This window comes from Lepidothrix coronata, unplaced genomic scaffold (genome assembly GCF_001604755.1).
Source record: "Lepidothrix coronata isolate B3197 unplaced genomic scaffold, Lepidothrix_coronata-1.0 Scaffold324, whole genome shotgun sequence".
Taxonomy (NCBI): Eukaryota; Metazoa; Chordata; class Aves; order Passeriformes; family Pipridae; genus Lepidothrix; species Lepidothrix coronata.
In genome coordinates this window covers 111,655-138,659 of record NW_016690504.1, presented here as the reverse complement: position 1 = coordinate 138,659, position 27,005 = coordinate 111,655, and the positions used below count along the sequence as shown (strand labels likewise).

Genomic DNA, 27,005 nt, shown 5'->3' with positions numbered 1-27,005 from the left:
TTCTCTGCTCCATGCACTTCTCCCAGACTGTGGAGCCTGTGGGCTGCTCGGGTGCCCTGGCAGTGGAGAAACCAGAGTTATCAGCGATGGAGCTGCCCTGGTGACCCACAGGCTCGGGCACAGGGCAGCTCTGTGCCCGCTTTCCTCTCGCTCCAGACAAACAGCTTTTGTTCCCTCCCAGCTCCCACGGCAAACGCTCCATCCCTCCTTCCCCGGGCTGAGGTCAGAGCGGCAGCGAGGGGACAGCGGGGACACTCACCAAAGCCGCCCTGTGACAGCCCCAGACAGACACTGCGCCGTGCCCGCGACAGGAGCGGCTCCCGCAGCCGCGGCTCAACTGGGGCAGCTAATGCAGCACAGTTCACTGGGCAGGGCCCGCGTGCTCATCCATATGCAAACATGCAGATTTCCCCCCTCCTCGAAGTGCCACCCTTTCCGAGGCCTGACTTCCAAACTTCGTGGGTTTCCCCTTTTTTAATGTGATTGTTCTCGTCCCTGCACAGCAGTTCCCACGCAAAAGGCACAGCTAGTTCCATGCCAACCCTTTTTTTCCTACTAAACAGAGTCAAATACATAAAAATTCCAAATTGTGGCTCTAAGACAAATCCCTAAACATCCCTCTCCCTCCCTCCCATATTCTATTGCTGGAAAAAAAAGAAGCCATCTCACTCAGACTGGAGTAATCCACTGGATTTAATAAGATTTTTTTTTTTCTCCAAACCCCGAGAATGTCACCACAAATCCAAGTTCCATCCAGTATTTTTTTGTGCCAAAGTCTCTCCTGGACGTTTATTTCGGAATGACCTTTACATTAAGCCAAAGCAAGAGCATTTTAAAGCATTTCAAAAGGAAATATCAAGTCTGATGCTCTGGAATCGACCACAGCCAGAACAGGGAGCTGTGACAGACCCCACGACCAACACACGCTCAGCTTCCAACAAAATGTGCACTTTCAACACAATCAAAATAAAATAAAAAGCAGCAATAGAAACAGCTCCAGTACTTGGCATTTTTGGAGTGAATCCAGCGCTGGGATTGGAATATTCTGGAGACTCTGTTCACTACCAGGGATTTACTGGGTGGGCAGAGGCTCATGGGACTGACCTGAGGCATTCATGTGGGGGATGGCTCAGATCATTAATTGGGAAATAACACAAACAACAGGGAGCAGTGGGTGGGAACCTATTTCATTTTAATCCATTAATAGGAAATCACTGCAGTTTGGGAAGAGAGCAGCGAGGGGAAGGATTTTCCCTGCTTTCACTGGTGAAAGCTGTTCCCAAAGCACCACACGGGGTTAGAGCAGCGTCACTTGTTTGGGACAGTGAGAACCACCCCAGTGCTGGGTATGAGTGGACTGCAGCCACCAGCCCTGCTTATCTCCAGGCTCCAAATGTCTCTCCCTCATACTTCCAGACATGTTTTCCACCCAGCTTCCCCACCACACTCACAGCTCACTCTGGCAGAGCCTCTGTGCTTCTCTTCAGGCCCCTGTTTAATTAGAGGAGCCCTATTAATGAATTTCCTCTCACCTGCACAGCCCAGTCCCATCTCACGGGCCATCCCTGCCCACGTCCACTTGCTCTGTACCTCCTGTGTCACCTACACTTCCTCACACACATCACCCTGGCACTTCACCTGAAATCAGCGGCTGCTGCTGCCTGGGGTTAGCGCTGGGCCAAGGGCTGGGCAGCCAGTTCCCTTCCCAGAGCCCCCACAGCCCCAGAGGGGCTCACACGGGGGCTGTGTGGGCTCTGGGCACTCCAGAGGCTCCCCAGACTGCTCAGGGATAGTTGGGATCCACGCCTGGCCTGCCTGGTGAGCCAGAGGGAAAACACACCAAAACAACTCAGCACTACAGCTATTTTCAGCAAGTGCTCGTGCAGAGGGGACAGCAAGGACAGGCTCCTGTCCCTTGGTGGGAGTTTAACCAGGAGCCTCTGTGAGGGTGTCCTGAGGGATGGGAATGGAGCAGGGATTTATCTGAGCCTCACTCCTCACTCTTCCCAGGTTGCCCAGAGAAGCTGTGGCTGCCCCCAGATCCCTGGAAGTGTCCAAGGCCAGGTTGGACGGGGCTTGGAGCAACCTGGGCTGGTGGAAGGTGTCCCTGCCCATGGCAAGGGGTGGGACTGGGTGGGCTTCAAGGTCCCTTCCAACCCAAACCATCCTGTGATTCCATGACTCCCAGAGTCCTGCTCCTGACCCAGCTCTGACGAGGGACTGAGGGCTGAGGTAGCCTCGGAACACAACGGTCCTGCTTGAAACAGGCCCCCAAAATGCACTGAAAGGCCTGAAAACCTGACAGCAAAAAGGGAGAGCAGCAAGGTCCCGAATCCATTATCAACAGCACAGGAAGCAGAGACATTTCTCAGCGTGTCTCCAGGACGATCGTGGCTCCCTGCCAGAAAGACAGAGCCGAAGGCACCGTCCCGCACTCCCCTCCCGCTCATTGGAAATTCCAGTTTAATGCCAAAGCCACGGAATGCCACGGCGGGCTGGGCTCTCAAGCAGAAAGCTAAATTGTACCTATTGCTCTGTCTGAACTGAATCCCTTGGACAGAACAGGGGGAAGAGGGGTCTGGGATAAGGCAGAACCATTGATATTTGGGAAGGGCCTTGTGGAACTCCCCCAGACGGCTCCTGTGTGCGGGAGAGGGAGAGCAGAGCTGCCAGGACTCCACCTGACCAGATTAGTTTGGCAAGGACAGGGATCCTCCCCAAAAGGTTCCACTGCCTGCCCTTGTTGTTACACAACAACAAGCCTCACAAGTTTCTCCTCCCATCAATATCACAGAAACACGTGGAATTACTGAATCCAGTCATTCCTATTCAGGTTTTTTTCGGATGTTTTGCAGGACTTTGAAGTGTCTCTTCCCTCCTGTTCCACAAAGTGTGCAGGGAGGTCTGAGCCCTCTCCACCCCTGGCACTCCTGCTCTCGACACACACATACACACATTTTTTCCTGTAAGTCATTTTCTACAGGGGGAAAAAACCTGTGGGACATAGGAGTTTATGGGATGATAATTCCAGTTTGCCAGCAGCACATCATTTTAGTAAAGGGCAGAGTCAGGAGCACCACAAACAGTTTCCCAAATATTTCCCCACCCAGGGGCTGCCCAGAGAGTGGAGGCTCCACTGTCTGCACGTTCAAGGCACTTCGGAAACGCAGCATAGAAAAGTTTTATAAAAAGTTTTACTCGGAAAACAAGGAAGAACAACGACATAACTGCTGACAACAATAATAAAATTAACAAAATGCTAATTAATGGCTACCCATGGCCTTGTCCTGGTCGATATAAAAAGTGTAACATCAGATCCAGTGTACAAATACAAAAAAAATTGTGCATAATAAATGTACTATAATACTGTACATACAGCATAAACCGTTCAATGAGAATGAATTAAATATACCTATTTGTCTCCTGACTTGGAAGACAAAAGAATAAAGTTCTATAGTCCCAGAGTCAGTGTATAAACCCTCTCCAGGGGCTGCATCACTAGCCAACGGTATCCCTGAAAACAAGTAGAGTCAAATATTCCCTTAATGGAAGCCATTATTGAGGGGGCTGCTGGTTATTATGATAAACTAGGAGAGAAAACCACAGTACATCAACTCAGACAACATTAAATCCAGACCGAGTTCTTCCCATCTCCTGACTTGCTACTGGCACTGCTTTTGTTCGAGCCGGCTTTGGACTTCTTCCCTCTGGAACTGCCGGGGTTGTTTTGGTTGTTGTAGGCCTGGATGGCAAGGTCCAGGCGGTCCTGAGCCACTTTGATTTCCCTCTGCAGGATCTCCAGGTCGGTGGGGATGTTTCCCTCGGTGCTGCCGTACTGCTGCTCCTGAGCTATGTTGGCTTTGTTCTGCTTGTAGGCCATCTTGGCGTTGGACAGCTCCGTGCACGGCATCTGCTCCGGCTTCAGGGCGATGTTGTACCCGGGGGGAGCCGACGGGGTGTTCCAGGTGAATGGGTAGTTGAAGGTCCCAGAGTCCGCCAGCTCCTTCCTCTTGCTGTTGAGCGTGTCCCGGATGGTGCCCAGCCCCAAGTGCAGCATCTCCCAGACGTTCAGGAGCAGGCACATGCAGCTCACCCCGTACATTATCAGCAGGAAGATGGTCTTCTCGGTCGGCCTGGAGATGAAGCAGTCGACTCTGTGCGGGCAGGGCTTCCTGCTGCACACGAACACGGGGCTCACCTGGAAGCCGTACAGGAAGTACTGCCCCACCAGGAAGCCGACCTCGAACAGGGCCCTGGCCAGGAGCTGCAGCACGTAAATCCTCATGAGCCCGTCCTCCCGGATCTGCCGCCGGCCGTCGTGCTTGGCCTTGGCGGGGCTCTGCTTCTCCTTGCTCTCCCGGACACTCTCCACCTCCATCTCCGGGTACATCATTGGGTCTTCCTCGTGGTCGCCCTCAGCCTCCTCCAGGCCGCGGTGCTGCTTCCAGCGGATGGGCAGGCTCCTCCTGCGGCCCCTCCTCCCGGCCTCGCCGTGCTCCACCATCCGGGCGATCTTGTGGATGGCGTAGCCCAGGTACAGCACCGAGGGAGTGGCCACCAGGATGATCTGGAAGACCCAGAACCTGACGTGCGAGAGGGGGGCGAAGGCGTCGTAGCAGACGTTCTCGCAGCCCGGCTGCTCCGTGTTGCACACGAACTTGCTCTGCTCGTCGTAGTAAATGGACTCTCCCCCCACGGCAATCAGGACAATCCGGAACACAATCAACACTGTCAGCCAGATCTTGCCAACAAAGGTCGAGTGGTTCTGGATCTCCTCTAACAGGCGGGTCAGAAAGCTCCAACTCATGGTGGTCAAGTGAGTTTATCTAAAAAAACAAACAACCCCCCCAGATTTTTATCAGTGTATCAGCTTGAGCCCAAGCAGTGCAAACACACAACCAAGAGAGTCTGAAAACTCCACACTTTTACACCCAACACCCATCCATGTCTGTGACATCACCTGTTATCGGGATCCAGCTGCCAGAACTTGCTTGAAGATCCTACGTCTCCTCCGCAGGCCTTTGAGGAGTCTGCTGGGAGAAAAAGTAGCAGTTCAGTGACATTTCACAGAAAAATGTGCTCCCAAAGCTACTCTCCGGCCAAAGAGAGAGACACACGTGCTCTGTAAGGCACCACCTTCAGAGGAAAGATTTTTTTTTTAATACTTGATCTAAACCTACTCTCTCTCAGTGGGAAGCCATTGTCCTGTCCCTCCAGGTCCTTGTCCAAAGTCCCTCTCCAGCTCTCCTGGAGCCCCTTTAGGCACTGGAGGTGTCTTCTCTTCTCCAGGTGAACCCCCCCCAGCTCTCCCAGCCTGGCTCCAGAGCAGGGGGGCTCCAGCCTTGTGAGGGTGGGGAGGCCCTGGCACAGGTTGCCCAGAGAAGCTGTGGCTGCCCCATCCCTGGAAGTGTCCAAGGCCAGGTTGGACAGGGCTTGGAACAACCTGGGACAGTGGAAGGTGTCCCTGCCCATGGCAGGGGGTGGCACTGGATGAGTTTTAAGGTCCTTTCCAATGCAATCCTATGATTCCACGACAAATTTGCAACCCTAACAATAAAAAAACCCATCCATGGAAACTCTCATCTGGTAACACTGCAAAAAAAACCCCCACCAACCTTCCAAGCCCACGTGGAGCTCCAAGGAGTGAAACTGGTAACACATGGAGCACTGGAAGAGCTGTTGGACACCGTTACAGCACAGGGGACGAGACATCTTTCAGAGCTTTGTTGATGTCAAATATCAGTTTGTCAAACATTATCAACAGAAACTTTTACAACAGAACATTTGGTGAAAGATCCTAAACCCAGAACTGGACAAATCTCCAGCACTCTGATCTTAAAAGGGATTTATTCTTAACCTGGAGAAATTTCAGGAGACTGGAAGAAAACTAGGAACTATTCAACTTTTTTCACACAACCAGAGTTGTTCACAAGCAAAATAATGAAATGTGAGGGGATGCAATCAATGCAGAATTAAAGGATGTAAATGTAATCCTCCTCTGGTGGAATTCAACGTGTTTAGCCAACAGGAGGGACATGGTGTGGATGGGTTGTGCAGGACATTTGATCTATCACTTCATGGCACTGAGAGAAAAAAATAGCACAGGAGAGTATTAAAAAAAGACCACATTAAGTGGACCAAAAGTAGCCAAGGTCTTGACAAATGATTCCCACATTAGATCCAAGATCAGTCCCATAATGCACAGCCAGCCAGGCCTGGCAGGCAGGCTGGATCTCCCCAGGCTCGGCTGGGAAGTGGCTGCTGACAAAATGGGCACATGGACACAAGTTTGCAGGCTTAGAACTGGAGATGAGTTACCAGTGAAACAGGAAAACATGGATTGCTGGAGAGGCTGGAAGAGATCCACTGCTTAAATCACGCTCAATGCAAAGCTGCAGCTCAGACCAGCACAGGGAGAGGGAGCCTGCCGTGGCTGTCAGTTCACAGGGAAGGGAGGGTCCTCAGGGATAAGGGTCTCAGTGAAAGCTGGTGATGCAGCAAAGGTTGAGGATGTGAGCCCTGGCTGTGTCACCTGCAGCCAGGAGCAGGGAGGGTGAGCTCACCTCCTTGTCAGCGAGACAGCCCTCGGCGCCCGCGGCCGCATCCTTCAGCAGCTCCTCAGACATCAGAGGGCGAACACGGGGGGCTCAGACCCAGCTGAGGGACGGGGAAGGTGCCTGAAAGGGAGGCATTTAGAGAGCTCAGTTTGTTTAGCTGGGAAAAATGGGAAGAAAATGGAAGGAATTACAGATGAATCTCAATATCAACAGGCTCAGGATCATAACTGTCATCAAAATTATCAACTAAGACAAAAATCACTGGCCTTGACTCAGGTGGACAGGCCACCTGCACTTAACCCTGAAAAGGGCCATGTATAAATTACAAGTGTTTGATAGATAGCAGCTATCAAGGTGCATGCAATCCTGCAAAGGTTTCCACCAGAGCTCTTCCTCCTACACAACACTGATGCCCTTGTGCCATAGAGAACTGGCAGAAATAACACGTTTTTAGCAGGAAAAAAAGAGGAGAGGTTCCAGTCCCAGTGCAGTCCCTCTCTGCACCCCTATTTCAGAGAGACATCCAAGGTCAGCTCTGCCTCTCTGAGTTCTGCATTAGTGGGACAAAAGACAGTGCTTCAGACACCCCCACGCTCAGCATTTCCCACCTGGATTTGGGGGCAAACGGGACAGGTACGTTCCTGCTGACATGCCATGATTTGTCAACTAAAAAAGGAGACAAAACCCAAAGGAGTTTAAGAAGGGGTTAATTCTCTCTCACTGAAAACATTAGGGTTCTGAAAATAAACTACTAAGTAAATTTTAAATTAATTAAATGCTGTTGCCAATGTAAATTTGGAACAACAGCAGGAACCAGTCTTTAAATCCTCAGATACTGTCACATTCAGTTAACAGCAGAGAAGTTTGAAATGAGTGCTGGTTTCAGTAAGAGAGTCTTTACTTTTAGACAAGCTGCTACCTTATCATCAAGGAAACCCCTCTGTGTCATGTGCCAACTTTTCATGGTGTGTCTTCTACCTGCAGACACATTCCTGAGGCTGGGCTGTTCCTCAGCAGCTGTAAAGAGGGAGACACAGGGATCATCCCTCGGCCACCACTCAGCCACTGCAGGGCATGAGGCACCTGGGTCATTTTGGGACTTGTCCAGGAGGATTCCCAACCTGGATCCCACCAGTTATAACAATGCACAGAGTGCCAGAGCCTCTGTGTGCAGACCCTGCCCACACAGACGTGTGTGCTGGGGTTCCCTCCAGCCCTCGGCTGCAGTTGGCATTATCTGACCCTGGTTAATGGCCAGGACCTCTGTCAATTAGCAGGTCCTGGCTGTGGAGCTGCAAAGCTGCTGAAGAGCTGATTCTCTTCCCAATAAAGTGGGAAGGACTAAATTTAGTCCTAGTCCCGAGCAGAGTGGTGGCATGAACACGGGAGGACCCACCAGCAGGCAAAGAACTTCCTTGTCTTTAAGGAAACATTTCAGCCCAAGCAAAATGACCAGTCATTAAACTCTGGTATCCCAGGTTCAGTATGTCCCAATTAAATGCCATGCAAAACCAAGACTCTACAAGCAGAGTTATAGCTTGGAAGTGGTGTTATCCTTCAGTTTTGTGGGATCAGCCAAGGTTAGAGAAGCACATTCTGCCTTTGCACCACGTGCTGCAGCACCCAGACACATCACAGTAACCTTCACCCAACCTACACTCGTGTCTCCTGCCTCTGTGGTTCTGGCAACATTTAACTCAATAATTTTCCAATATTTGAAAGAAAGGTTTATGGACACTGACATGCATCCCAGAAAGGCAAAATGTCAGCAATTTCAGCTAATTTAAGTCATGCCAGAAAGTGCATTTGAGGGAGATTTTCATTCCCTGTATTTGTCATAAATTCATTCCAGCACTTCCAGCAGAGGAGGCTCCTTGGAGCGGGCAGGATCCACAAACACCAGACATTTATCTCTGACAGCAAACTGGCTCCTGAATTAAAGCTTTGCAGGTGCTGACATCCAGAGACAAAAAAGAAGAATTTGGACCAGGTACATGAGAAAAGAGAAATCAGCTTTCCTTGCAGAAAAGCTCTGGAGCTGTTCAACATGGTTGTTGTTCAGGTACAGCCAGGGAACAGTCCCCCAGGTGTGCCCTGTCCCCTCCCCAGCCCAGGGTGGGCTTTGGGTATGAACTGAAACATGTCAGATGCTCCAGCCATGTCCCCATCCCGCTGGGACGGAGGCACCTGGAAGGTAGCACCACACGCACCAGATGGGGGTTAAAACCAACCTCACTCCGGGCTGTCAAATCCCAAACGCCCTCAGAACCATCTCCCGATCTTGTCCCAGCACAGCCTGGGTCCTAGCCCAGTATAAACTGGATCCCTGACCCACTCCCAGAGCAGACTGGACCTCAGCTCAGTACAGACTGGATCCCGTGGCCACGTGTCAGTAAAGACTGGCCCATGTCCCAGTACAAACCGGATCCCGTGGCCTCATCTCAGCACAGACCGGGCCCAGCCCAGTACACACTGGATGTCCTGGGCTCCATCCCAGTACAGACTGGCAGCTGCAGCCCAAAGCACCTGAGCAGGAGGGTGCAGGGAGTTGTGTTGGTTTGGTTCAGCACTAGGCAGCGCTGTGAGGATCAGGGAGTTGGACTGGATCATCCTTATGGATCCTTTCCAGTCCAAGCTCTTCTGTGATGCTTCTCTGACACCAGGATTCACTTCCTGTCATTCCCTGTCATTCCATCAACAGTGGGGCTGGGCACAGCCTCAGTATGTCCATGGATGGCACCACAGTTCACCACCACCTCCTCAGAAAGGTTTGTCTGCAGGAGGTTTTGTAGCCCTGAGGCAGTTGTTAAGGAGAATCAATATATTTAGAGAAGACTTTTCTCCCCCTTAGAATATGTCCTCATGGGTCATGCAAATGAAATTTGATTAATTTATTAGTGATTTATTTGTCTTGTTTTGGTTTTAAGCAGTTTAAAAAGACATGTGCTGAGCAAGAAAAAAAAAGAAGAATAAATGCATGGCAATTCTGTTGTTAATCAAAAGAGGTTTCATGCTGCATGAAAGTGAAATTGGGCCCACAGGCTAATTAAAATAGGATTTGAATTAGGATGAATGAATAATTAGCATTATTCACTCAAATCTCATTTACATTGAAAAGTAAGAAACTACATGATTTACAAGTACTTTTGAGGAAGGAGAGAAGTTCCCTTTTTTTTTTTTAACCTGGAAAATGAGTAAGACTTTATTGCTCGAGAAAGGAGAGGGCTGGGGTCAGACCCAGCACCAGCAAGGGACCAGCACATCCCAAATCCTGGCGAGCACTGTGCTGATCCCACCTGCATTCCATGAGCAGCAATTCCAGTGTCCATCCTCCTAAGTGACACAAGGGCAAGGATGTGGGAGTATTCCCAGGAATACCCGGGCTAAGACAACTCACAGCCATCACCCTTCCATCCTTTGTGAAGGAAGTGGGCTCAAGCACTACCAACTTTCCTCCTATTTTCGGCAACACAGATGAAAAAGAATAAGAAAATTGTACTGAGTTTTATTTTTGATCTTACAGAGCACTTGGGAAGGAAAAAGGCTGGGACTTTTTGGAGAGCACACAGTGCTCTTTCAAACAAATCCTCTGTCAGCTGGCAGGGCTCACGTGGCAGCAGCAGAGAAGGGTTTGGAAAAAGCCACAATGTCAATGTCAATTTGGAAACCATTTCTGAACGGTGCCTTCCAATCCCAGGCAGGATAACAAGGCTCTGCTGATCCCCAGACCAACCCCCCGAGCCTGAAAAACCCCCCGTTGAATCCCGAGACCACAGATCCAACGCGGGATATAAATAGAACAGGAAAATATGGGTAAGAGGTAGGGATATAATAAGATTCTTGCGCTGTCAAAAAAATAAAGATGTCAAGAACGTATCTCTTTGAAAATCAACATATACCCACCCGAGCACTCAGCTCACAGATAAACTGGAATTTGCAGCTCAGACATGAACCTCCGGCCGCCTCGGCGTGCCCTCAGGTACTGCTAACATGGGAAGCCAAGTGACAATTTTAGCAACACTCCCCCGCAGTGACAAAATTCAAATGAAAATCACGATGTGTTTTGTGCTGGCCCAAACCAGCTCTTACTGCACCTACAGCAACCACAGTGCTCTGGGAAGCCTCGTGTCCAGGGCAGGCCCCCCGGAACACGCGGATCCCAGCTTGGAAGAGCAGGGTCTGTGAGGACAGGGCGAGCTGTGAGCCTGACTCGAGGATCCATGGAAAATGGAGGCTGGGCTGTACAGCCTCCGTCACCCCGTGAGGTTCTGGAGACCTGTGGCGGGGTCTGTGTCAGCCTGAATCCCTTCACACACGCTCGGCAATTGGAGTCCCTTTGAACGACGGGAATGAGCTGTACCAGCTCAGAGCTGGGCACTTCTGCAAGGACTCGGGGCAGAGCTGTGTGACACCCAGCAAGCCCGAGGCTGCTCCTCACACCTCTGCTGCACACTCCAGGTATCAGGAGGCAGAGGGAGCCCCAGGTGCCGCCAGCACTGTGGTGACGTGAAATGTAATAAAGGAGAGAACCAAGCGGTCCCAGACACCGTCTGACAGCCCGCAGGGAAACCCTCGCTCCCCGCGGCAGCCTCGCTCACACCAACGAGCATCGTGCCAGACCTCGGGACCAGCACCGTGCCAGACCTCGGGACCAGCACCGTGCCAGACCTCGGGACCAGCACCGTGCCAGGACGGAGCTTGGAGCAGCAACATCCCCCCTCCTTCGCAACCCGCCGGTGGATGAGGAATAACCCAGCAAGGGAAGGGTTGCTGGAGCTCAGAACCAACCCGGCGTCTCCAGAGCTCTCCCTCTCTCCTCTCACCTCCTCCACCCTCACACATCTCACAGCATTTCTCCAGCACAGTCCAGAGCTGAAGGGTCTGGAGTCTCCTCCACACTCCCTGTCTCCCAATAAGCCTGGTAAATGTAAATATGAAGGAACAGAAATCCCATGTGATCCCTGCTCAAAACCAGCTCAGGAATGTGCAGCTTGTACCACAGATCATATCCCCCAGCCCCTAAGAGGGAGTGGCTCATTCGTCCCTGTGGAGGAGCTGGGAATGCACAGGAAAACTCTTTCCCTGTGTCTTTCAGTTGGATGTTGAAAACAAGGAATTACAGGGTAGGTAAAGGACAATTTTTTTTTTTCCAAGATTTTGAATCTAAAGCTCAAGCCATACTAGAGAAACCACCTGACACTGCTGTTCTGTTTAACCAAACCCTGAGCTCTGGGACTGCCAGCCCAGGCTGTCTGCACACAACAGGGCCAGGGCCTGCTGTTTGCACCCTTAAAATCTGAAGATCTGGAGGACATCCTCGAGACAGAGTGTTCCTACCAGCTGAAATGACCATCAGGCCGGGTGAGTGTGGCCTCAGGGGCACACAACACTCCCAAATGTGAGCTGCCACAGAAGCCCAGAGTATTCTGAGTTGGAAGGGACCCACAAGGCTCATCGAGTCCAACTCTTAACCCTGCACAGGACCACGACAGCTCCCTTTGTTCCACACCACGGGGATCCTGCAGGCTTTTCCACAAGCAGAATTTTCCCTGTTTCAATCTGTGCCCATCACCATTCCCTGGGTACCACAGAGACCAGTCTAGGACAAGAGCAAGGGCAGCAAAGCAATTTCTCCTGTAAGAATGAACATAACAGAGCATGACCAAGTTGCAGGGACTAGAACCACACAGGCAAAGTGAAACTGTGACCTGGGATCTTCCCCCTCCCAGTGCCCACCCCTGCCCAACGCGCCCTGCACAGCACTGGCACGATATAAAAGAATATATTATTAAAATATCAAAAATATCGTGCTGTTGCCTGCTGCACCTGTGCTTCCAGTGGTTACTCTTACAAATATGGGCGATGGAAGGATAAAGATGGCAAAAACACAGCAGGAAGGATGACAAAAGGCAAGTCCTGAGTGACCAACAGCAATCCAAGCGGGAGTGCGATGGAGCAGGGCCGGGGTTCCTGCACACACCAGGCATTGAATCCCAGGATTCAGCTCCTTTCAGGATGCACTCGCCAGCCTGGGAAGAGTGGTGGAAAATAGCAGGAGAGTGTCCTGCTGCAAACTGCCTGTGTGGGCAGGCCCAGCACACCTGGGGACACACAGGGAACGGGAGCACCTCGGCCTACCCAAGACCTCAGAGCTATGGAGAGACACCCACTCTGACCCTGAGCACTGCAGACACACAAGAACAACTGTATTTCAAATGGAAAATCACAGAACACACAGGAAGTGGAAGGTCCAAATGGAAGAACAGAGAACACCCAGGTACCACTGCGTGTTGCACACCCCACAAAACATGCACTGCTGGGGAACTGCCTTTGGACAGGTTGGAGCACCCATGTGCTTACCTGGGTCCCTCCAGCTCTCTGGCAGCGAGGTCTGGGAAAGGCCATCCTCACTCCCATACAGTTCCAGCCAGGCATCAGAGAGATGTCCCTGCCTTGATGTGATTAGCAACTCGAATAACCACAGCACCCTTTTAACTACACCCGAGTCCACTGCAGCCAACAGCTCCACAGCGTTTCCCCACCGGGCTCCTCCTCTTCGCTCAGAGGGATGAGTGTCAAAAGAAAATGACACACTGGAGGCAGCTGACCCGAATATCACTCTCCCGGCCATTTCGGGAAAGGAGAGAGAAGCCAAAAGAGAGCAGTTCTGTCGGCTCCTGTACGTCAAAGGCTCTCACTGAGCGGGAGGCAGCCGGGTGGGGATGAACACCTACTGCTCCCACCACCATCTTACAACAGCCAGGAGAACCACAGCAGTGTTTGCTTCAGAGATAAGCCTCACAAACTAGCACGAACAGCTTGAGAGTGAAAGGGATACCGCGCACCACGGCGCAGCCCGGGCTGCCACGGCGTCCCCAGCCACCCACCCCGCATCACGGCAGCTGCTCCTCCCTGACCCACATTCAAAAAAAAGACTTCTATTCCCCAGCTCTGTCATCTGGTCCAGTAGGAGCCACCTCCTCAGCCTACAACTCCACCAAATCCATGGCACGTTTCCTACAACAGCAGCTCTGCAGAGAGGGAAGGATGTTCGGAGGCAGAGGAGGGCACTGCAAACCCTCACCGCCAACTGCTTTTCCAGCCATCCAGTACTTGGAACTGCTCCACTAAACCCTGTCAGAACTGTCCCTGAGATGAGACATGGAGGACCAGAGAGCTTTGCAGACCCCTGTGACTTCACCCAACTGTGCATGTCTGGGTGGAGAGCACTAAGGTGAGGAGGACGGTGGCCAGCCGTGCCAGAAGGCATTTCCTCCCTGTTCGCCATCGGTGTGTCACAATCCATGAGGATGGGGTTGGGATGGACAGCCAAGGACAAGGGGTCCACAACGACAAACCAGCACCTCATTCACTCTCCTGGGGCTTCAACTTCTCCCAAGCGCTACCAAACTGCACAATTAGTTGGAGAGTTGTGTTTGAATACACCAGTTTTACACACAGTTTATTTTGAGTCGAGGAGCAGAGTAAGTCAGAGCAGATTGCCACACTGGCATTAAAATGCTACTCCAGCTTGAGTTCAACAGGAGTCTTAACAGCTTTATTTTGCCAAAGATAAAATTCAGAATATAAATACGCACATAAATTCACTAAGTGACTTATCTGTTGAAAAAAACACTTATTTCGTATAATAAAATAAAAAACCTAAACCCGTCATTTTCTGAGAGACTTGACTACTTTGAGACCCCCCTGGGAAGAGACCCGAAGCACTGACTGAACTCCCTATGCTCCATCACCCCAGCTGGGGAACACACACACCAACTGGGGCTCTTGTCTCTGAGAATAGCTGCAAATAACCCCTATTTCATGAGAGGAAGCTGGGAGCTCTTTTCCCAGTGACAGGCACACTGCACCAAGCACACAGCCGGTCAGCTTTTTCCACCTCACTGCTTTCCATGGCCATGAATTTTATCAGACTTATTATCAGCACAGATTATGACAATTAGCAGCGAATTTTAGGCAGATCAGCCTCCCAAAAGCACGGAAACTGCTTAAGCCAGACAGGAGGCTTGATGGGAGAGCACCAACAGGACCAGGGTATGGTATGTACCATGTTTTGGTACTGCTGGAGGTGGGAAAAGCCCACTGAGACACTGCAGGAACAACTGTGGGCACAGTGACAGTGCCAAGCTCCCCCTGGCTTCTTACTTCCAAGCCTCCAAGACTTTAGGAGGGTGGTTACACCTTGTTAGCCACCGAGTGGACTTCATGCTGGTTCTGTAGATGCTCCAAGCCATTCCCCTTTGTCCTGTCAATCCAGGCCCTTGTCCAAAGTCCCTCTCCAGCTCTCTTGGAGTCCCTTTAGGCACTGGAAGGGGCTCCAAGGTCTCCCCAGAGCCTTTTCTTCTCCAGGCCGAACACCCCCAGCTCCCCCAGCCTCTCTCCACAGCAGAGCTGTTCCAGCCCTCAGACCATTCCCCCTTCAGAATCAAGTTCATTCCTTAACGCTACTAAAAGAGATGAAAATGTCACCCAGGGAAAATGATGTGACTTCTTTACACTCCTACTCACAGAACCAGGAACAGCCCCAGGCTCCTCCCCAGCCCCTTCCTCTGGGACTCACTGGGAAACTGGTTTCCACTGCAGGGACTGGAGGGGAGGTTACAGAATAAGGAGCCAAAATGAGGAGTCACAGCTGGGAGGGCTGGGTGGATTCACCAGAGATGGATTCCCAGCCTGGGTACAGCCATTGGCACTGTCGTGTCACCTCTGCAAGACAAGGGCTGTGAAGAAAATCCCGGCAAAGTGCAGCTCCCCAAAGCCAACATTCCAAGGGGACTAATGAGACAATCTCATATAGAGCAGAACCAGTGGGCAATGGATTGTCTGTGTAAGCACAGTGTCCAACGGGGCTTCTGCAAAGGCACTTCCAACCCCACAGAGGGCCCCAGACCACCGGGGTTTAACCTCTGCAAGCCCCTCTCACCAGCGGCTTCTTGAAGGGACCCCAAAAGGCCACTGGAAAAGTGATCACCTCCTTCACAGAGAGAAGACACGGGAAGAGGAGTAAATGGCCATTTCCTGCATGGGAAGGAGGTCAGAGCAGGGATCACAGGAGAGGTTGGGATCTGTGCCAGACCAGGACATTGTCTGAGTGCACGCAACAGTGAGTGGGTGGGATGTGACCAAGGATCCTGCTGGCAATATTCAAGGTGAGGCAGATAAACAACCACAAAGAGCAGCACAGGGACCACACGAGTCTACGCAAACTAGTAATAAAATGGCAGATGGAATTCCACATGGATAAAGTGATGCATACATGGAATAAACAAAATAAATCTCGATTTCACACTAAAAATAGATGTGCCCTGAGATGGCCTCAGCGAGCAGGAGGTCTTGGGGCTGTCAGGCTGCTCTGTGAAAGCTCCAGCATAGCCAACAGCATTTCACCAGTGTGAGAGGACAAGCACCCCAAGAGCACACGCTGCCACATGCCCTGAGTGCCCCCAGCTCAGCCAGGGCTCTGGTCACTCTCATCATCCCCCATCATGGGAACAGAGGAGAACAGGAGCTTGGAGAAGATGTATGGACACAACAGTGTGGGAGGAACACTGGAAAAACAAGGCAGCTGAGCGGGGGAAAGAGGGTGGGGAGCTGTAAAACCTGGGGGAGCCTGCAGAAGGAAAACCCCTTCAAACCTGAAAACCAGAGACAGCGCCTCAGACATGGGTAAGTCTGCAGGCAAAAAGCAGCCAGCAGGCTGAGGGGGTCCAGACACGCTTCTCCTGGGCTCTGCTGCAGCTTCCACGTGGCCAGGTTGGGAACGGGACTCCAAAGCGGGCAAGGCTCTGTCTGATCCGTGTGGCTGTTCCGAAGGAGCCAGGAGTGTCTCTGCTGTTGGGGAAAGAGCCCCGCGATGAACCAGCCAAGAGAGAGGCATCAAAGGGAACAGAACCGGTACCCCAGGTTATTAATCACTGCTCAGTTCCAGCCCTCTGGAACTGCACCTGTACTCATGGACAGTCTCAGGCACTTGGCACACTTGGAGGGCAGAGGTGATTTATTTCTGTCCCTGCTCTCCAGCACAATCCTCCAGAGAATCGGATCTCACAGACACCCGGATCGATATGGTCTGGCCACAGATTGCAAAGAGAGCAAGAGCAGGCTGAGGAATACAAACCAAGCACGGAGGAGGAGGATTCCAGTCAGCTCTAGAAGGAGCAAAGACTTCACACGAACCAAGAAATACAGATAATTTCCATATGGCCCTATGGAAGATCACCATGTGCTTCCTCCCAAACATTTCAATTTTATTTTGCTTTTTAGTGTCTCAGGAATCACACTTTCCACTATGAAAATTCTCCTATTCAAAATAGCTTAACTACATATCTGAGTGCCAGAGTAACTCTGAGTATCTGAGCAACTCCTGTGAGCGAATCTGCTGCAAGTAAAATTCATTTCTCAGCTACTTCAACATTTACCATGAAAATCAGAAGATTTTTAGATTTTTAGGAAGAGGGGCTGCGTGCAGGGCAGCACACCTGAGAGATACATTAAGAACTTTAATTACTTTTAATTTTATGCCATTTAAAAATGTATTGACAGCAGGGCAGCCCCTTCCCTGCCTACAGACTCATCTCTAACCTCAGGATCAGGCAGCGTTAGCTGTCAGCCGCATCCCTGAATCCACACCAGCGCCAGGCTTCCAGGAGTTAACAAGGAGTCAAAACTCCCCCTCAAGGGAACATGGGAACACACAAGACATGCAATCGCCCTTCCAGGCTCTTGACTATTTTAAGCACAAGAGATACAGAACTTCCCGGGCAATGGCTTGTTCTGTACAAGTCTGGCAGGGCTGCACCGCTCACGCATGTCCAGCACTGGGATGTCACCACGAGCAGGAGTTGGCATCCCCTGATGCCACCAGCATCATCTCTCATCCTTTAAGAGCCGTATTCCCAATATACACCACAGCCAGACCCAGGTTTAAACCCAGAAATCATCAGGTTTAGACCCAGAAGTCATTTTTCCACATTCCTTTGACACAAAAACAAAGCGGGAAGAAGTGTCCCCAACACGCTGCATTTTTTGGGATGACTTTGGGGATGTTCAGGAGAGGGGTAGTGCTGTGCACAGCTACCCACGGGGCAAAAAACACACCCCTGGGGCAAAAAACACACCCCTGGACAGCAGACTAACGGATGAGCAGGGATTCAATGGAAAACAACCCAATGCAGTTGTCAGCCTCCTCCAGCACCACCGACTGCGCCATCCGGACATCCGGGAGGCACAGTCTGCTGGTCATCCATATGGATGTCTTCCCTTTCTCCTTCCACAGGATCTCAAACGAGGTCAAGCACGCACACTCAGACCTGTTTCCTGACAAATTTGTAACTAAAAAGGTGGAACTAATAACTGCAAGAGCCCAGAGCTGGTATCATGGACTTATTTAGGCAAAAGAGCTGGCTGACTCCAGCGATTCCCATCTAAGCAAGGTAATAGGAAGAAATCCCTCACTCCCGTGCAAAAATGTAAATCCCAGCTCAGTGAGGCACTTAAGCACATGCCTAATGCAAAGCTGGAAATAAATCCTGCTAATAACCGGGCTGCTCACTTATTCACAGCTAGGCACGGTTTAAGTACCTGGAGGAGCTGGAAATACCCCCGAGCCCCCGGAAAAGAGCCTAAACCAGACTGGTCTGGGAATTAATCACAGCAGCATGAGCAGAACTGTTAATATGAACTGGAGGAGGACTGTCTGTGTGTGTGTGTGTGTGTGTGTGTGTGCTGAAGCATCTGTTCAAGTTTAGGCATATAAAACATTTTTCAGCCCAATGACTCCAGAGGGAAATGCCTCATACATCAGCTCATCTGACTCAATTTTTCCATCACATTTCCCTTAATACAGTTTTGTCCATAAATACACTATTTGTTTCTTCCAAATATAGATCTTTATTTATAGCCAGAAAACCTTGTAACTTGTGTTATTGCTTAAAGCCCTGGGTTCTGCTTTGAGACGGAATCAGGTTCTCCTTTGAAATGGAATCACTAAGGAATTATTTTCCAGTACTGAGGTATGAAACCAAGTTCTCTACATTTGCAGAAGGAAAAGGGTTTTCTTTTTGCTCCAATATTTACCGCTCTCACTATTTCCTTCACCAGAAATCACCAGTAAAATCATAACTGCCCAGCCACACGTTGCATATGGCATTTATCCCACACCACATCCAGGAACTTTCACCTTAAATCCTCATTAAAAAAAAAAAACCCACAAGTTTTTAAAAATCCCAACCAGATCTTCCAGCCAGTCTCGAATTTGAGGAGAACTGTGTGTCACTACCCGAGCAGTGATAATTCATATTTACGGCACGAGGTCAGAAAAGGAAATGCAACGTTGCCCTTTCCCCTCCAAGGAACATTTGGAAGACAAATTCCTTTTTGTGGCTTTTAACTGAAAGCGAACGACCTCCCAAAACCAGGACGAGGAACGGGCAGTGAACGGGTAATTTGGTGATTCTGACATTTTAGAAGTATGGGGTTTTTCACAAGTGAAATGTGATTCAATACAATTTGACCATTATTAACCACAACTTGAGTAAAATAAAAAGAAAAGCACGGCACATTATTCCATGGCACAAGCACAGGACAGTGGAATTGCACTCCTGCTGCTCGTGGGAAGTGCAGAGATCAGCTGGAAGGACTGATAATGCCACAGGGTTCTGCAATAAAACCTTCATTTCCTCCCAAACAGGGCACACAACCACCAGTGGGGGCCCAGGGACCGGATTTTGGAGGCTCATCCACAATTCAGCGAGTCTCCCTACCTGGTGGGTAGGAATGTGCACAGTGCAGTGCTAAAGTAAAGCAACCATAAAATGTAGGGAGTATTAACAGAACTTTTTCCACAGCAATAATTTATTTCCTATTAAGCAGATTAAAAATAAACAGATCTGGAGCACAAGTCAACTCTGTGGAGCAGCAGCACAAAAGACAAAGGTTGGAAGCAGGGTGGGAGGAAAGGATCACCTTCCCCCTAATGAGGCAGCACAAAGGGCTCCATTATCCACGAGGATTTCGGGTCCATTATCCAGGACAAGGGTTTCACTCCAACTGTTTAATGATTGTCACCCTTGTCCGGTTTGTGCTGTTGATCAGGGAATCCTGTCCCAGCAGGAAGGGTGAGGATGCACAAGGTGCCTTGTACAAGGCGACAACGCGCCTTGTGATTCCCACGTTTGAACCACGGTGAAAAGTCATAAAATCCCCCCTTTTTCTTGGCTCCATGTTGATGGTGAGGCTACAGCCTCAGAGAATCACAGAGTATCCCAAGCTGGAAGGGACCAACAAGGATCCCCCAAGTCCAGCTCCTGATCCCAGCCCTGTTTTCCTCAGGCACACAGCCCCTCGCAGGTACCAACGGCCACAAATCAGCAGAACTCACCCCGGTGAGCAGGGTCTGCCCAGGCTGCCCACTCCTGGCTCACACTCTGTGCTGTTCCAGCAGCATTCCAGGGAAAGCTCACCATGCTCTAACAAGTCCTTGCTGCCAGCATCACAGCTGGGACAAACTGAGCATCAGCAGCACTGCCAGTGTCTGCTGGCTCCGCTTTCCCTGGCTCCAGCTCCCCGGAGAAGCACCAAGGCACAGGGGTCTCAGTGACCCAATCCACCACACACCCGAGGAAGGGGCTTCCAGGATTATCCAGCCCCTGACGGTGTGTTTTTAGGCTGCCTTGTTGGTCTTAAGAGCCAGATCACACCTAGGTACAACCTCGGGCACCGGATCTCATGCTGTCCTTGGCAAAAGTGACGGATTAGGGAAGTCTGGGGTTTTTCATGGACTTGCAGAAGTTGCTGGCACTCAGCAAATTACTAAATCAACAAATCTGTGCGTTACAATTAATCACAAACTCCCCACCAGTGATTAGATCTCTCAGCTTATAAGAATTTTCCTCTTGTAAACTTTAAAACCATCCAAACCCAGAAAAGACCTTTTAAGATAAAGCTGCACCTAAGCAACACAATTCTCACACCAACTACCTTTAGAACCACTGGATTCTTTAGAACAATTGTGTCTACAATTAAAACTCTTCAGGCTGTACCAAAATCTTTGCTAAATTCCTAAAGTTGGTGTAAACTTGCCCAGCAAGGTTTTCTTTTAACCTTCCCTTTGCTGAGGACCGGCCGGGACTGCTGGGACTCCTCACTGCCCAAACATTCCCAACCCTCTTGGGGCTCTTCTCTGAATCCTTCAAAGAGAGCTGTGTTCTGAATCGCTCCAAATTTTCCAGTTATTTACTGGTTTTTGCATCACTTGCACGTTATCTGTGATGTTTGCTTTGAAGTGACAGGCAAAAATAGTCCCTAATGACGGGCTAAGGATGAAACCCGTCTAGAAAACAGGTATTTCATGATAATTCCTCCTGCATTCAGACCTGTGAGTTGCTTTAAAAAAAAAACAAAAATTTTAATATTGTCGCATTAATTGAGAAAACATTTAGTTTTGTAAATGGAAATGTTTTCCATTAGCAGTAACACAATGGTCCCCTGCATCAGAGGTAAGACAAACTTGCAACTCCAGTCTAAAAGCACTGAAGGCAGGCAGACCCCTTGGTAAGGGAACAGCCCTGTCAGGAAGATGTTTTTAATAACTTTTCACTACTTAAACTGATAAACTTGACAAAGCTCGTTTTAAAAGGACAAGAGGTGCTGGGTGACGAACCCAAGGAGTGGCTGGTTGTGTTCTCCACAGAAAAAGAACAGAGACCCTCTGGCAAAATAAGTTTCTTGTGATGTGAAACACAGCCCTCCAAAGGGATGTGTCCCAGTGCTCCTGGTCCTGTTCTGCCCCATTTCAATTCGGAAACGTCAGTCAAGTTACTGTTTTTTAGGAAACACACTGCAAAGGGCCAGTTTCCATAGAAGGAGCCCCAGCAAGGCTGGCAGGGCAGACCCTCACACCCAGCACATCCCCTGAGCCCCCCAGCCCCTCAGCCCTTACCTGGCCGCCTCCTCACTCACAGACATGGTCAGAGCCCCGGCTGCACCCGGGAGAGCCCCGCACTCCGGCTGCACCCGGGAGAGCCCCGCACTCCAAATACTCCAGCTCGGCTCCAGCGAGGACCAGCCCCTCGCTCCCAGCTCTCGTCACTGCCCACAGGAGCAGGACGGGCCGAGCGAGTCACGCATTCGCCAGACACCGAAGTATGTGACAGCTCAGCCCACCCCCGCCGAGCCGCACAGCCACAGCGAGCACAGAGCTGCAAACACCGTCCTCCCCTCTCAAGGGAAACGCTGGAGCCAATGCCAGCACTGCTGGAAACCCCGGAGTTAATACCAGCACTGCTGGAAACCCAGGAGTTAATGCCAGCACTGCTGGAAACCCAGGAGTTAATGCCAGCACTGCTGGAAACCCCGGAGTTAATGCCAGTGCTGCTGCAAATCCACGACTTTCACTTGGAGCCCATCGGCACAAAAAAGCTCCAATTCCCTTCTAAAAATCCTTACCCATCCCGCTTCGCAGGACCGAGCTGAACTGTTCCCCCAGGAGAGCACAGGCACAACTTCGGATTATACTTGGAAAGAACCAAAAATACAAAAGAAAGGCACCTTGCATTTTCCTAAGCACAAATCTTGACAGAAAACAAGTTTCCCTTTTAAATGACCTGAAGAACAGAGGGTTTGGTAACTGCACTGACAGCTGGTTCATTGAACATCCCAGTGACAGGGATTTCTAACAGGAAGGGACGGTTTGAGGTTTTTTTAGCCAATTATCCTTGACTTTCAGCAGGCAGAAGACATGGAAATAACAACAATAACCAACGGTCCGTCAGATGGAAGGGTTTTGTTCTTCCTCTCATCTCCAAATACCAACCGAACACCCAATGAAAAAGCTGAACCCAGTGGTACCAACTGTTGCTCCAGAATCCATACAGCACATCCATACCCTAATTAAACCCCATGAACTGTCTCCTATTTGTAATTAGTTTGACGGTGGAACAAAACCAGCACTTCCCGGTGAAGCAAGGTCACACTGACCAGAAAGCGTCAGGACCAATTCCTACCAACAGAGAAGAGAATTGGCTAAAAAAAGCCAGTAAAAATAGCTGTACAAATGTCACTCTTGTGAAATTTTACTGTGCAGGGTGAAAGTTAGGCCCAACGGAGGCCAAAGCTTCCATTATCCCAACAGGGGTGGATTTTTCTCCTTGTGCTCTGTATTAGGGTCAAGCACAGAGAACCACAGAATGTCCTGAGATGGAAGGGACCCACAGGGATCAGCAAGTTCAGCTCCTGGCCTTGCACAGGACACCCCAACCATTCCACCTTGTGCCTGAGAGTGCTGCCCAAACACTCCTTGAACCAGAGGAGTATTCCCAGAGCGATGCCAACCCGCAGGGAGCCCGTCGGCTCCGGGCAGGGCTGGCTCAGGCTGCCACAGCAGCGTCGAGAAGGTTTATCTGGGCAAGGAGAGCAGGAGCTGCTGCTGCTTCCAGGGCTTGTGCTGGAGCTGCAGCTCCATCCACCGCCGCGGGCCGACACCGGGGATCCCTGAGCCGGGAGGGGAGGAGGGGACGGGGGTGGCACGGGAGGTGCCCCGGGAGGAGGGGACGGGGGTGCCCCGGGAGGTGCCCCGGGAGGAGGGGATGGCGGTGGCACCGGAGGTGACCCGGGAGGTGCCCGAGGTGCGCTCGCTCCTGTTCCCGCGCTCGCTCCTCACCGAGGGGGCTCGGCCACGTGTGGCGGGGCCGGCACCGGCCGCTGCTCCCGGGAAAGCCCCGGCGGGCTCAGGGATCGCCTCAGGGATCACTTCGCTGGGCACGAACAGCGCGGAGAGGCCCGTCCGGAGCGCGGGGGGACGCGGGGACAGGCGGGCGGCGCCGGCCCCTCACGGCGGCGGAGCGCGCCCGGCCCTTCCCGGCGCCTCCGGATCGCCCCGGAGCTGCCGGCTCTGCGCCCTCCGCCCCCCGCCCCCCTCAGCCCCACAGCTCCGTCCCCTCAGGTTCCCGCCGTCGCCCTCAGGTTCCCGCCGTCCCCTTCAGCCTCCCGCCGCTCGCTCCCCTGCACCGCCCCCGGGGTCCCGCCCGCCCCCGGCTCCCGCGGGTCGGTCCCCTCACGGTCCCGGCTCGGAGCCCTCGGGGCCCCGCGGGTCCCGCCGCATTCCCGGTTTATCCCGGTTTCCCCCTCGCCCCCCACTCACGGTCCGGCCCTGGCCGTGCCGGGGCCCCTCGGCCGCCGAGCCCGGGCGGGGGGCGCGGGGCGCATGCGCGGAACCCCCTCAGCCCGCGCGGGCCGGGGCGGGGGGACAGCGGGAGGGACGGACTGAGGGACAGGGACTGAGGGACAGGGACTGAGGGACAGGGACTGAGGGACTGGGACTGAGGGACTGAGGGACTGGGACTGAAGGACAGGGACTGAGGGACAGGGACTGAGGGACAGGGAGTGAGGGACTGGGACTGAGGGACAGAGGGACTGAGACTGAAGGACTGAGGGACAGGGACTGAGGGACTGAGGGACAGGGACTGAGGGACAGAGATTGAGGGAGAGACGGACTGAGGGACAGGGGGACACGAGTGGTGACAGCACGTGAGAGCACGGGGACATCTCCAGAACGGGACACCGGGAGAGGGGTGGGGACAAGGACACGGGGAGCAGGATGGAGACAAGGACACTGCCAACAGAACAGACACATGGGGACACTGGAATAGGGCTGTTGACAGGGACACCAGGAGCAGGATGGGGACAGGGATAGGGAGAGCAGGACAGGGACACCAGGAGCAGAGTGGGGAGCAGGGTCTTAGGGACAGGAGCAGGGTGGGATGGGAGTGGGGAGCAGGCTCTTAGGGAGCAGGACAGGAACAGGAGCAGGGTGGGATGGGGAAATCAGGAGCAGGACAGGGACAATGACACTGCAAGCAGGATGGGGACAGGGACACGGGGAGCAGGACGGGGACATTGGGAGCAGGATGGGGATGAGGATAGCAGGAGCAGAGTGGGGACAGGGACATGGGGGAGCAGGATGAGGACAGGGACATTGGGAGCAGGACAGGGACACCAGGAGCAGGATGGGAATGGGGGCATAGGGAGAAGGGGGAAACCAGGGACATCGGGAGCAGGATGGGGACAGGAGCAGGGCGGGAAATCAGAAACGGGGCAGGGACAAGGACACAGAGCAGGATAGGGACAGGGACATGGGGAGCAGGACCATGATGGGGACAGTGGGAGCAGGGCTGTGGATGGATACTGGAGCAGGATGGGGGCATTGGGAACAGGAAGGGGACAAAGACACTGGGAGGAGGATGGGGACATGGGGAGCAGGACAACGATGGAGGCAGTGGGAGCAGAATGAGTGATAGGGACACTGGGAGCAGGATGGGAATGGGGACATTGGGCAGGGTGGAGACAGGGAGACCAAAGCAGGGTGGGATGGGGGCATCAGGAGCAGGACAGGGACAAGAACACAGGGAACAGGATGGGGACAGGGACATGGGGAGCAGGACAAAAATAGGAACACTGGCATGTGCACAGGGATGTGGACAGGGACACCAGGAACAGGATGGGGACAGTGGGAATGGAGACAATGGGAATAGGGCTGTGGACAAGGACAGCAGGAGCAGAGGGGGGTCACTGGGAGCAGGACAGGGATGAGGACAATAGGAGGAGGGCCGCAGCCAGGATCACCAGGAGCAGGATGGGGACAGGGACACTGGGCCCGGGGCTCATCCCACAAGGAGCTGGCTGCTCAAGGTGCCATGTGCCCCGGGGACCTGGGGATGGGGACAGACAGGGACAACTGGAGGGTCAGCACAGGGTCACTCATCACCGATGGCCCCGCTGTGCCTCAGTTTGCCTGCTCCGGGCCCGGGCAGGGACAGTCCCCGAGGCACCCGCGCCCAACAGAGCTCCTTTGTGCGGGGAAATTCCAGCCGCATGGAAGGGGCCGGGGTGGGGGGGTCAGGGTGCAGCCGCACAGCCCCCATTCCCAGGGCAGAGCCGTTTCCGTGGAAAATTCCCAGCTCACGTGCGCGGGACCAGGTTTTCGGCTGCGAGGGCTCAGGCCCCGCTGCGGGTCAGTGTTTTCCAGCCGCTGGGAAGAGCCTGCGTGAGAACCGGCTCCTTCCCACGCCTGCCCCGCCGCTCCCGCCGCCCTTTCCCGGGGTGACGGCCGGGTCGCTGCTCGGATCCGCAGGGATCCAGGGGGATGCTGGGATCCGCAGGGATCCATCGGGCAGCGCAGCCCCGCGGTTCTGCTCTCCGAGGGCAGGGAGAACCAGCGCTGATGCCCGCTGGTGCCTGGGTGTCCGCTTGGGACCCTCCAGCTGCGTTATCCAGCCCTGCAGAGCCCGGGGTGGGACGAGGGATGTCCCCTTCCTGGGACAAACCCGCCACGGAGCAGCTGAGCTGTTGGCTCCGGAGCCAGGGTCCCCCCCGGAGCCCTGGGACGTGCTGTGCAGCACAGGCACTGCCGCCACCCCCCCCACTGATCCTGCTGCAGAGCATCCAGGGACTGCTCCAGGAGACGCCTGGCCTGGCCCCTGGGGGCCCAGTGTGGTGCTGGGCTGTACTGGGAGGGGACAAGCACCCCCAGAGAGACCATGGGGGTGCCAGGGTGGTGTCTCGCCTGCGCCAAGCAGGGATTGAGCTCCCCCTTCCCCCTGGACAGAGGGGGAACACGCTGCCAGTGAGGCTCCAGTGCCAGGATGGATGTGGGAGGCAGTGGGGACCCTCCCAGCACTGCCTGGCAGGAATGGCTGAGCCCGGTGACAGGGCTGGAGCCTGGCACCATGTGCCCTCCTGCTGGGAGATGGGATGGGGCCATGCCGGTGTCCACAGGTAGGAAATCCTTCCCCTCTCTGTTTTCCAAGCTCCACTGGCCCTGAATTATCCTCCACAACATCCAGTTTCCACACTGACCCAGCAGGCAGCAGGATGGCTGGATATGCTTTCCCGTGGATGTTTCCTAACCTCCACGCCTGTGTCAGCCCAGCACCTCCCAGTTTCCACCAGCAGCTGGTAGGAGGTTGTCCTTGGCTTTACCCTCTGCTCCGATGTGCTGCTGCCCTCAGAGCCACCTCGAGCCTCTCCAAGCGCAGGGATGTCCTGGAACAGGCTCCCAGCAGTGTCTCTGGGATGGACCAGGCTGCCAGGGCCAAACCCAGCACAGCAGCATCGGGGCAGGGCCAGCCCAGGTTGGGCTGGGGGCAGCCAGGGGCCAGGGAGGGCAGGAATGGGGCCATGCCGGTGTCCGCAGGCAGGAAATCCTTCCCCTCTCTGTTTTCCAAGCTCCCCAGGAGCTGTGAGCCAGCCCTGGTGTCACAGCACGTGCTCAGGAGTGACCTGGGGCAGAGTCCAGAGGCACAGCCAGGGCAGGGGAAAGGAGGTGGAGCACTAAAACCTTTCAGAGCAGGAGCAGCTGAGGAGATCCCTGAAAATTCAACAAGATCTAGTGAGAAAGGAAGAAAATTCAAGACAAGTTTTGTCCTAGGCTGA

The 27,005-nt window shown here is 52.9% G+C and overlaps 1 protein-coding gene across 5 annotated transcripts; it reads right to left on the bottom strand.

Annotated features, from left to right (window-relative positions):
- Positions 1 to 2,112: 2,112 nt before the first annotated feature.
- Positions 2,113 to 23,767, bottom strand: GJC1 (gap junction protein gamma 1). Of its 5 annotated transcripts, none has more exons than XM_017838132.1 (4): positions 23,716 to 23,767; positions 6,564 to 6,677; positions 4,961 to 5,033; positions 2,113 to 4,826 (listed from the first exon to the last, which is right to left on the bottom strand). In XM_017838132.1, exon 4 carries the CDS (start codon positions 4,805 to 4,807, stop codon positions 3,626 to 3,628), a length of 1,182 nt encoding a protein of 393 aa, XP_017693621.1. In that variant the 5' UTR covers positions 4,808 to 4,826; positions 4,961 to 5,033; positions 6,564 to 6,677; positions 23,716 to 23,767; the 3' UTR covers positions 2,113 to 3,625. The 5 variants fall into 5 exon arrangements, with proteins under 5 accessions (XP_017693621.1, XP_017693617.1, XP_017693619.1 ...); XM_017838128.1 differs by having other exon boundaries at positions 4,961 to 5,030; XM_017838130.1 differs by lacking the exon at positions 23,716 to 23,767 and adding an exon at positions 22,023 to 22,090 and having other exon boundaries at positions 4,961 to 5,030.
- Between the last annotated feature and the right edge of the window lie 3,238 nt (positions 23,768 to 27,005).

Coding starts and splice junctions, on each gene's coding strand:
- GJC1 (XM_017838132.1), bottom strand. CDS start 4,807: ATGAGTTGGAGCTTTCTGACCCGCCTGTTAGAGGAGATCCAGAACCAC.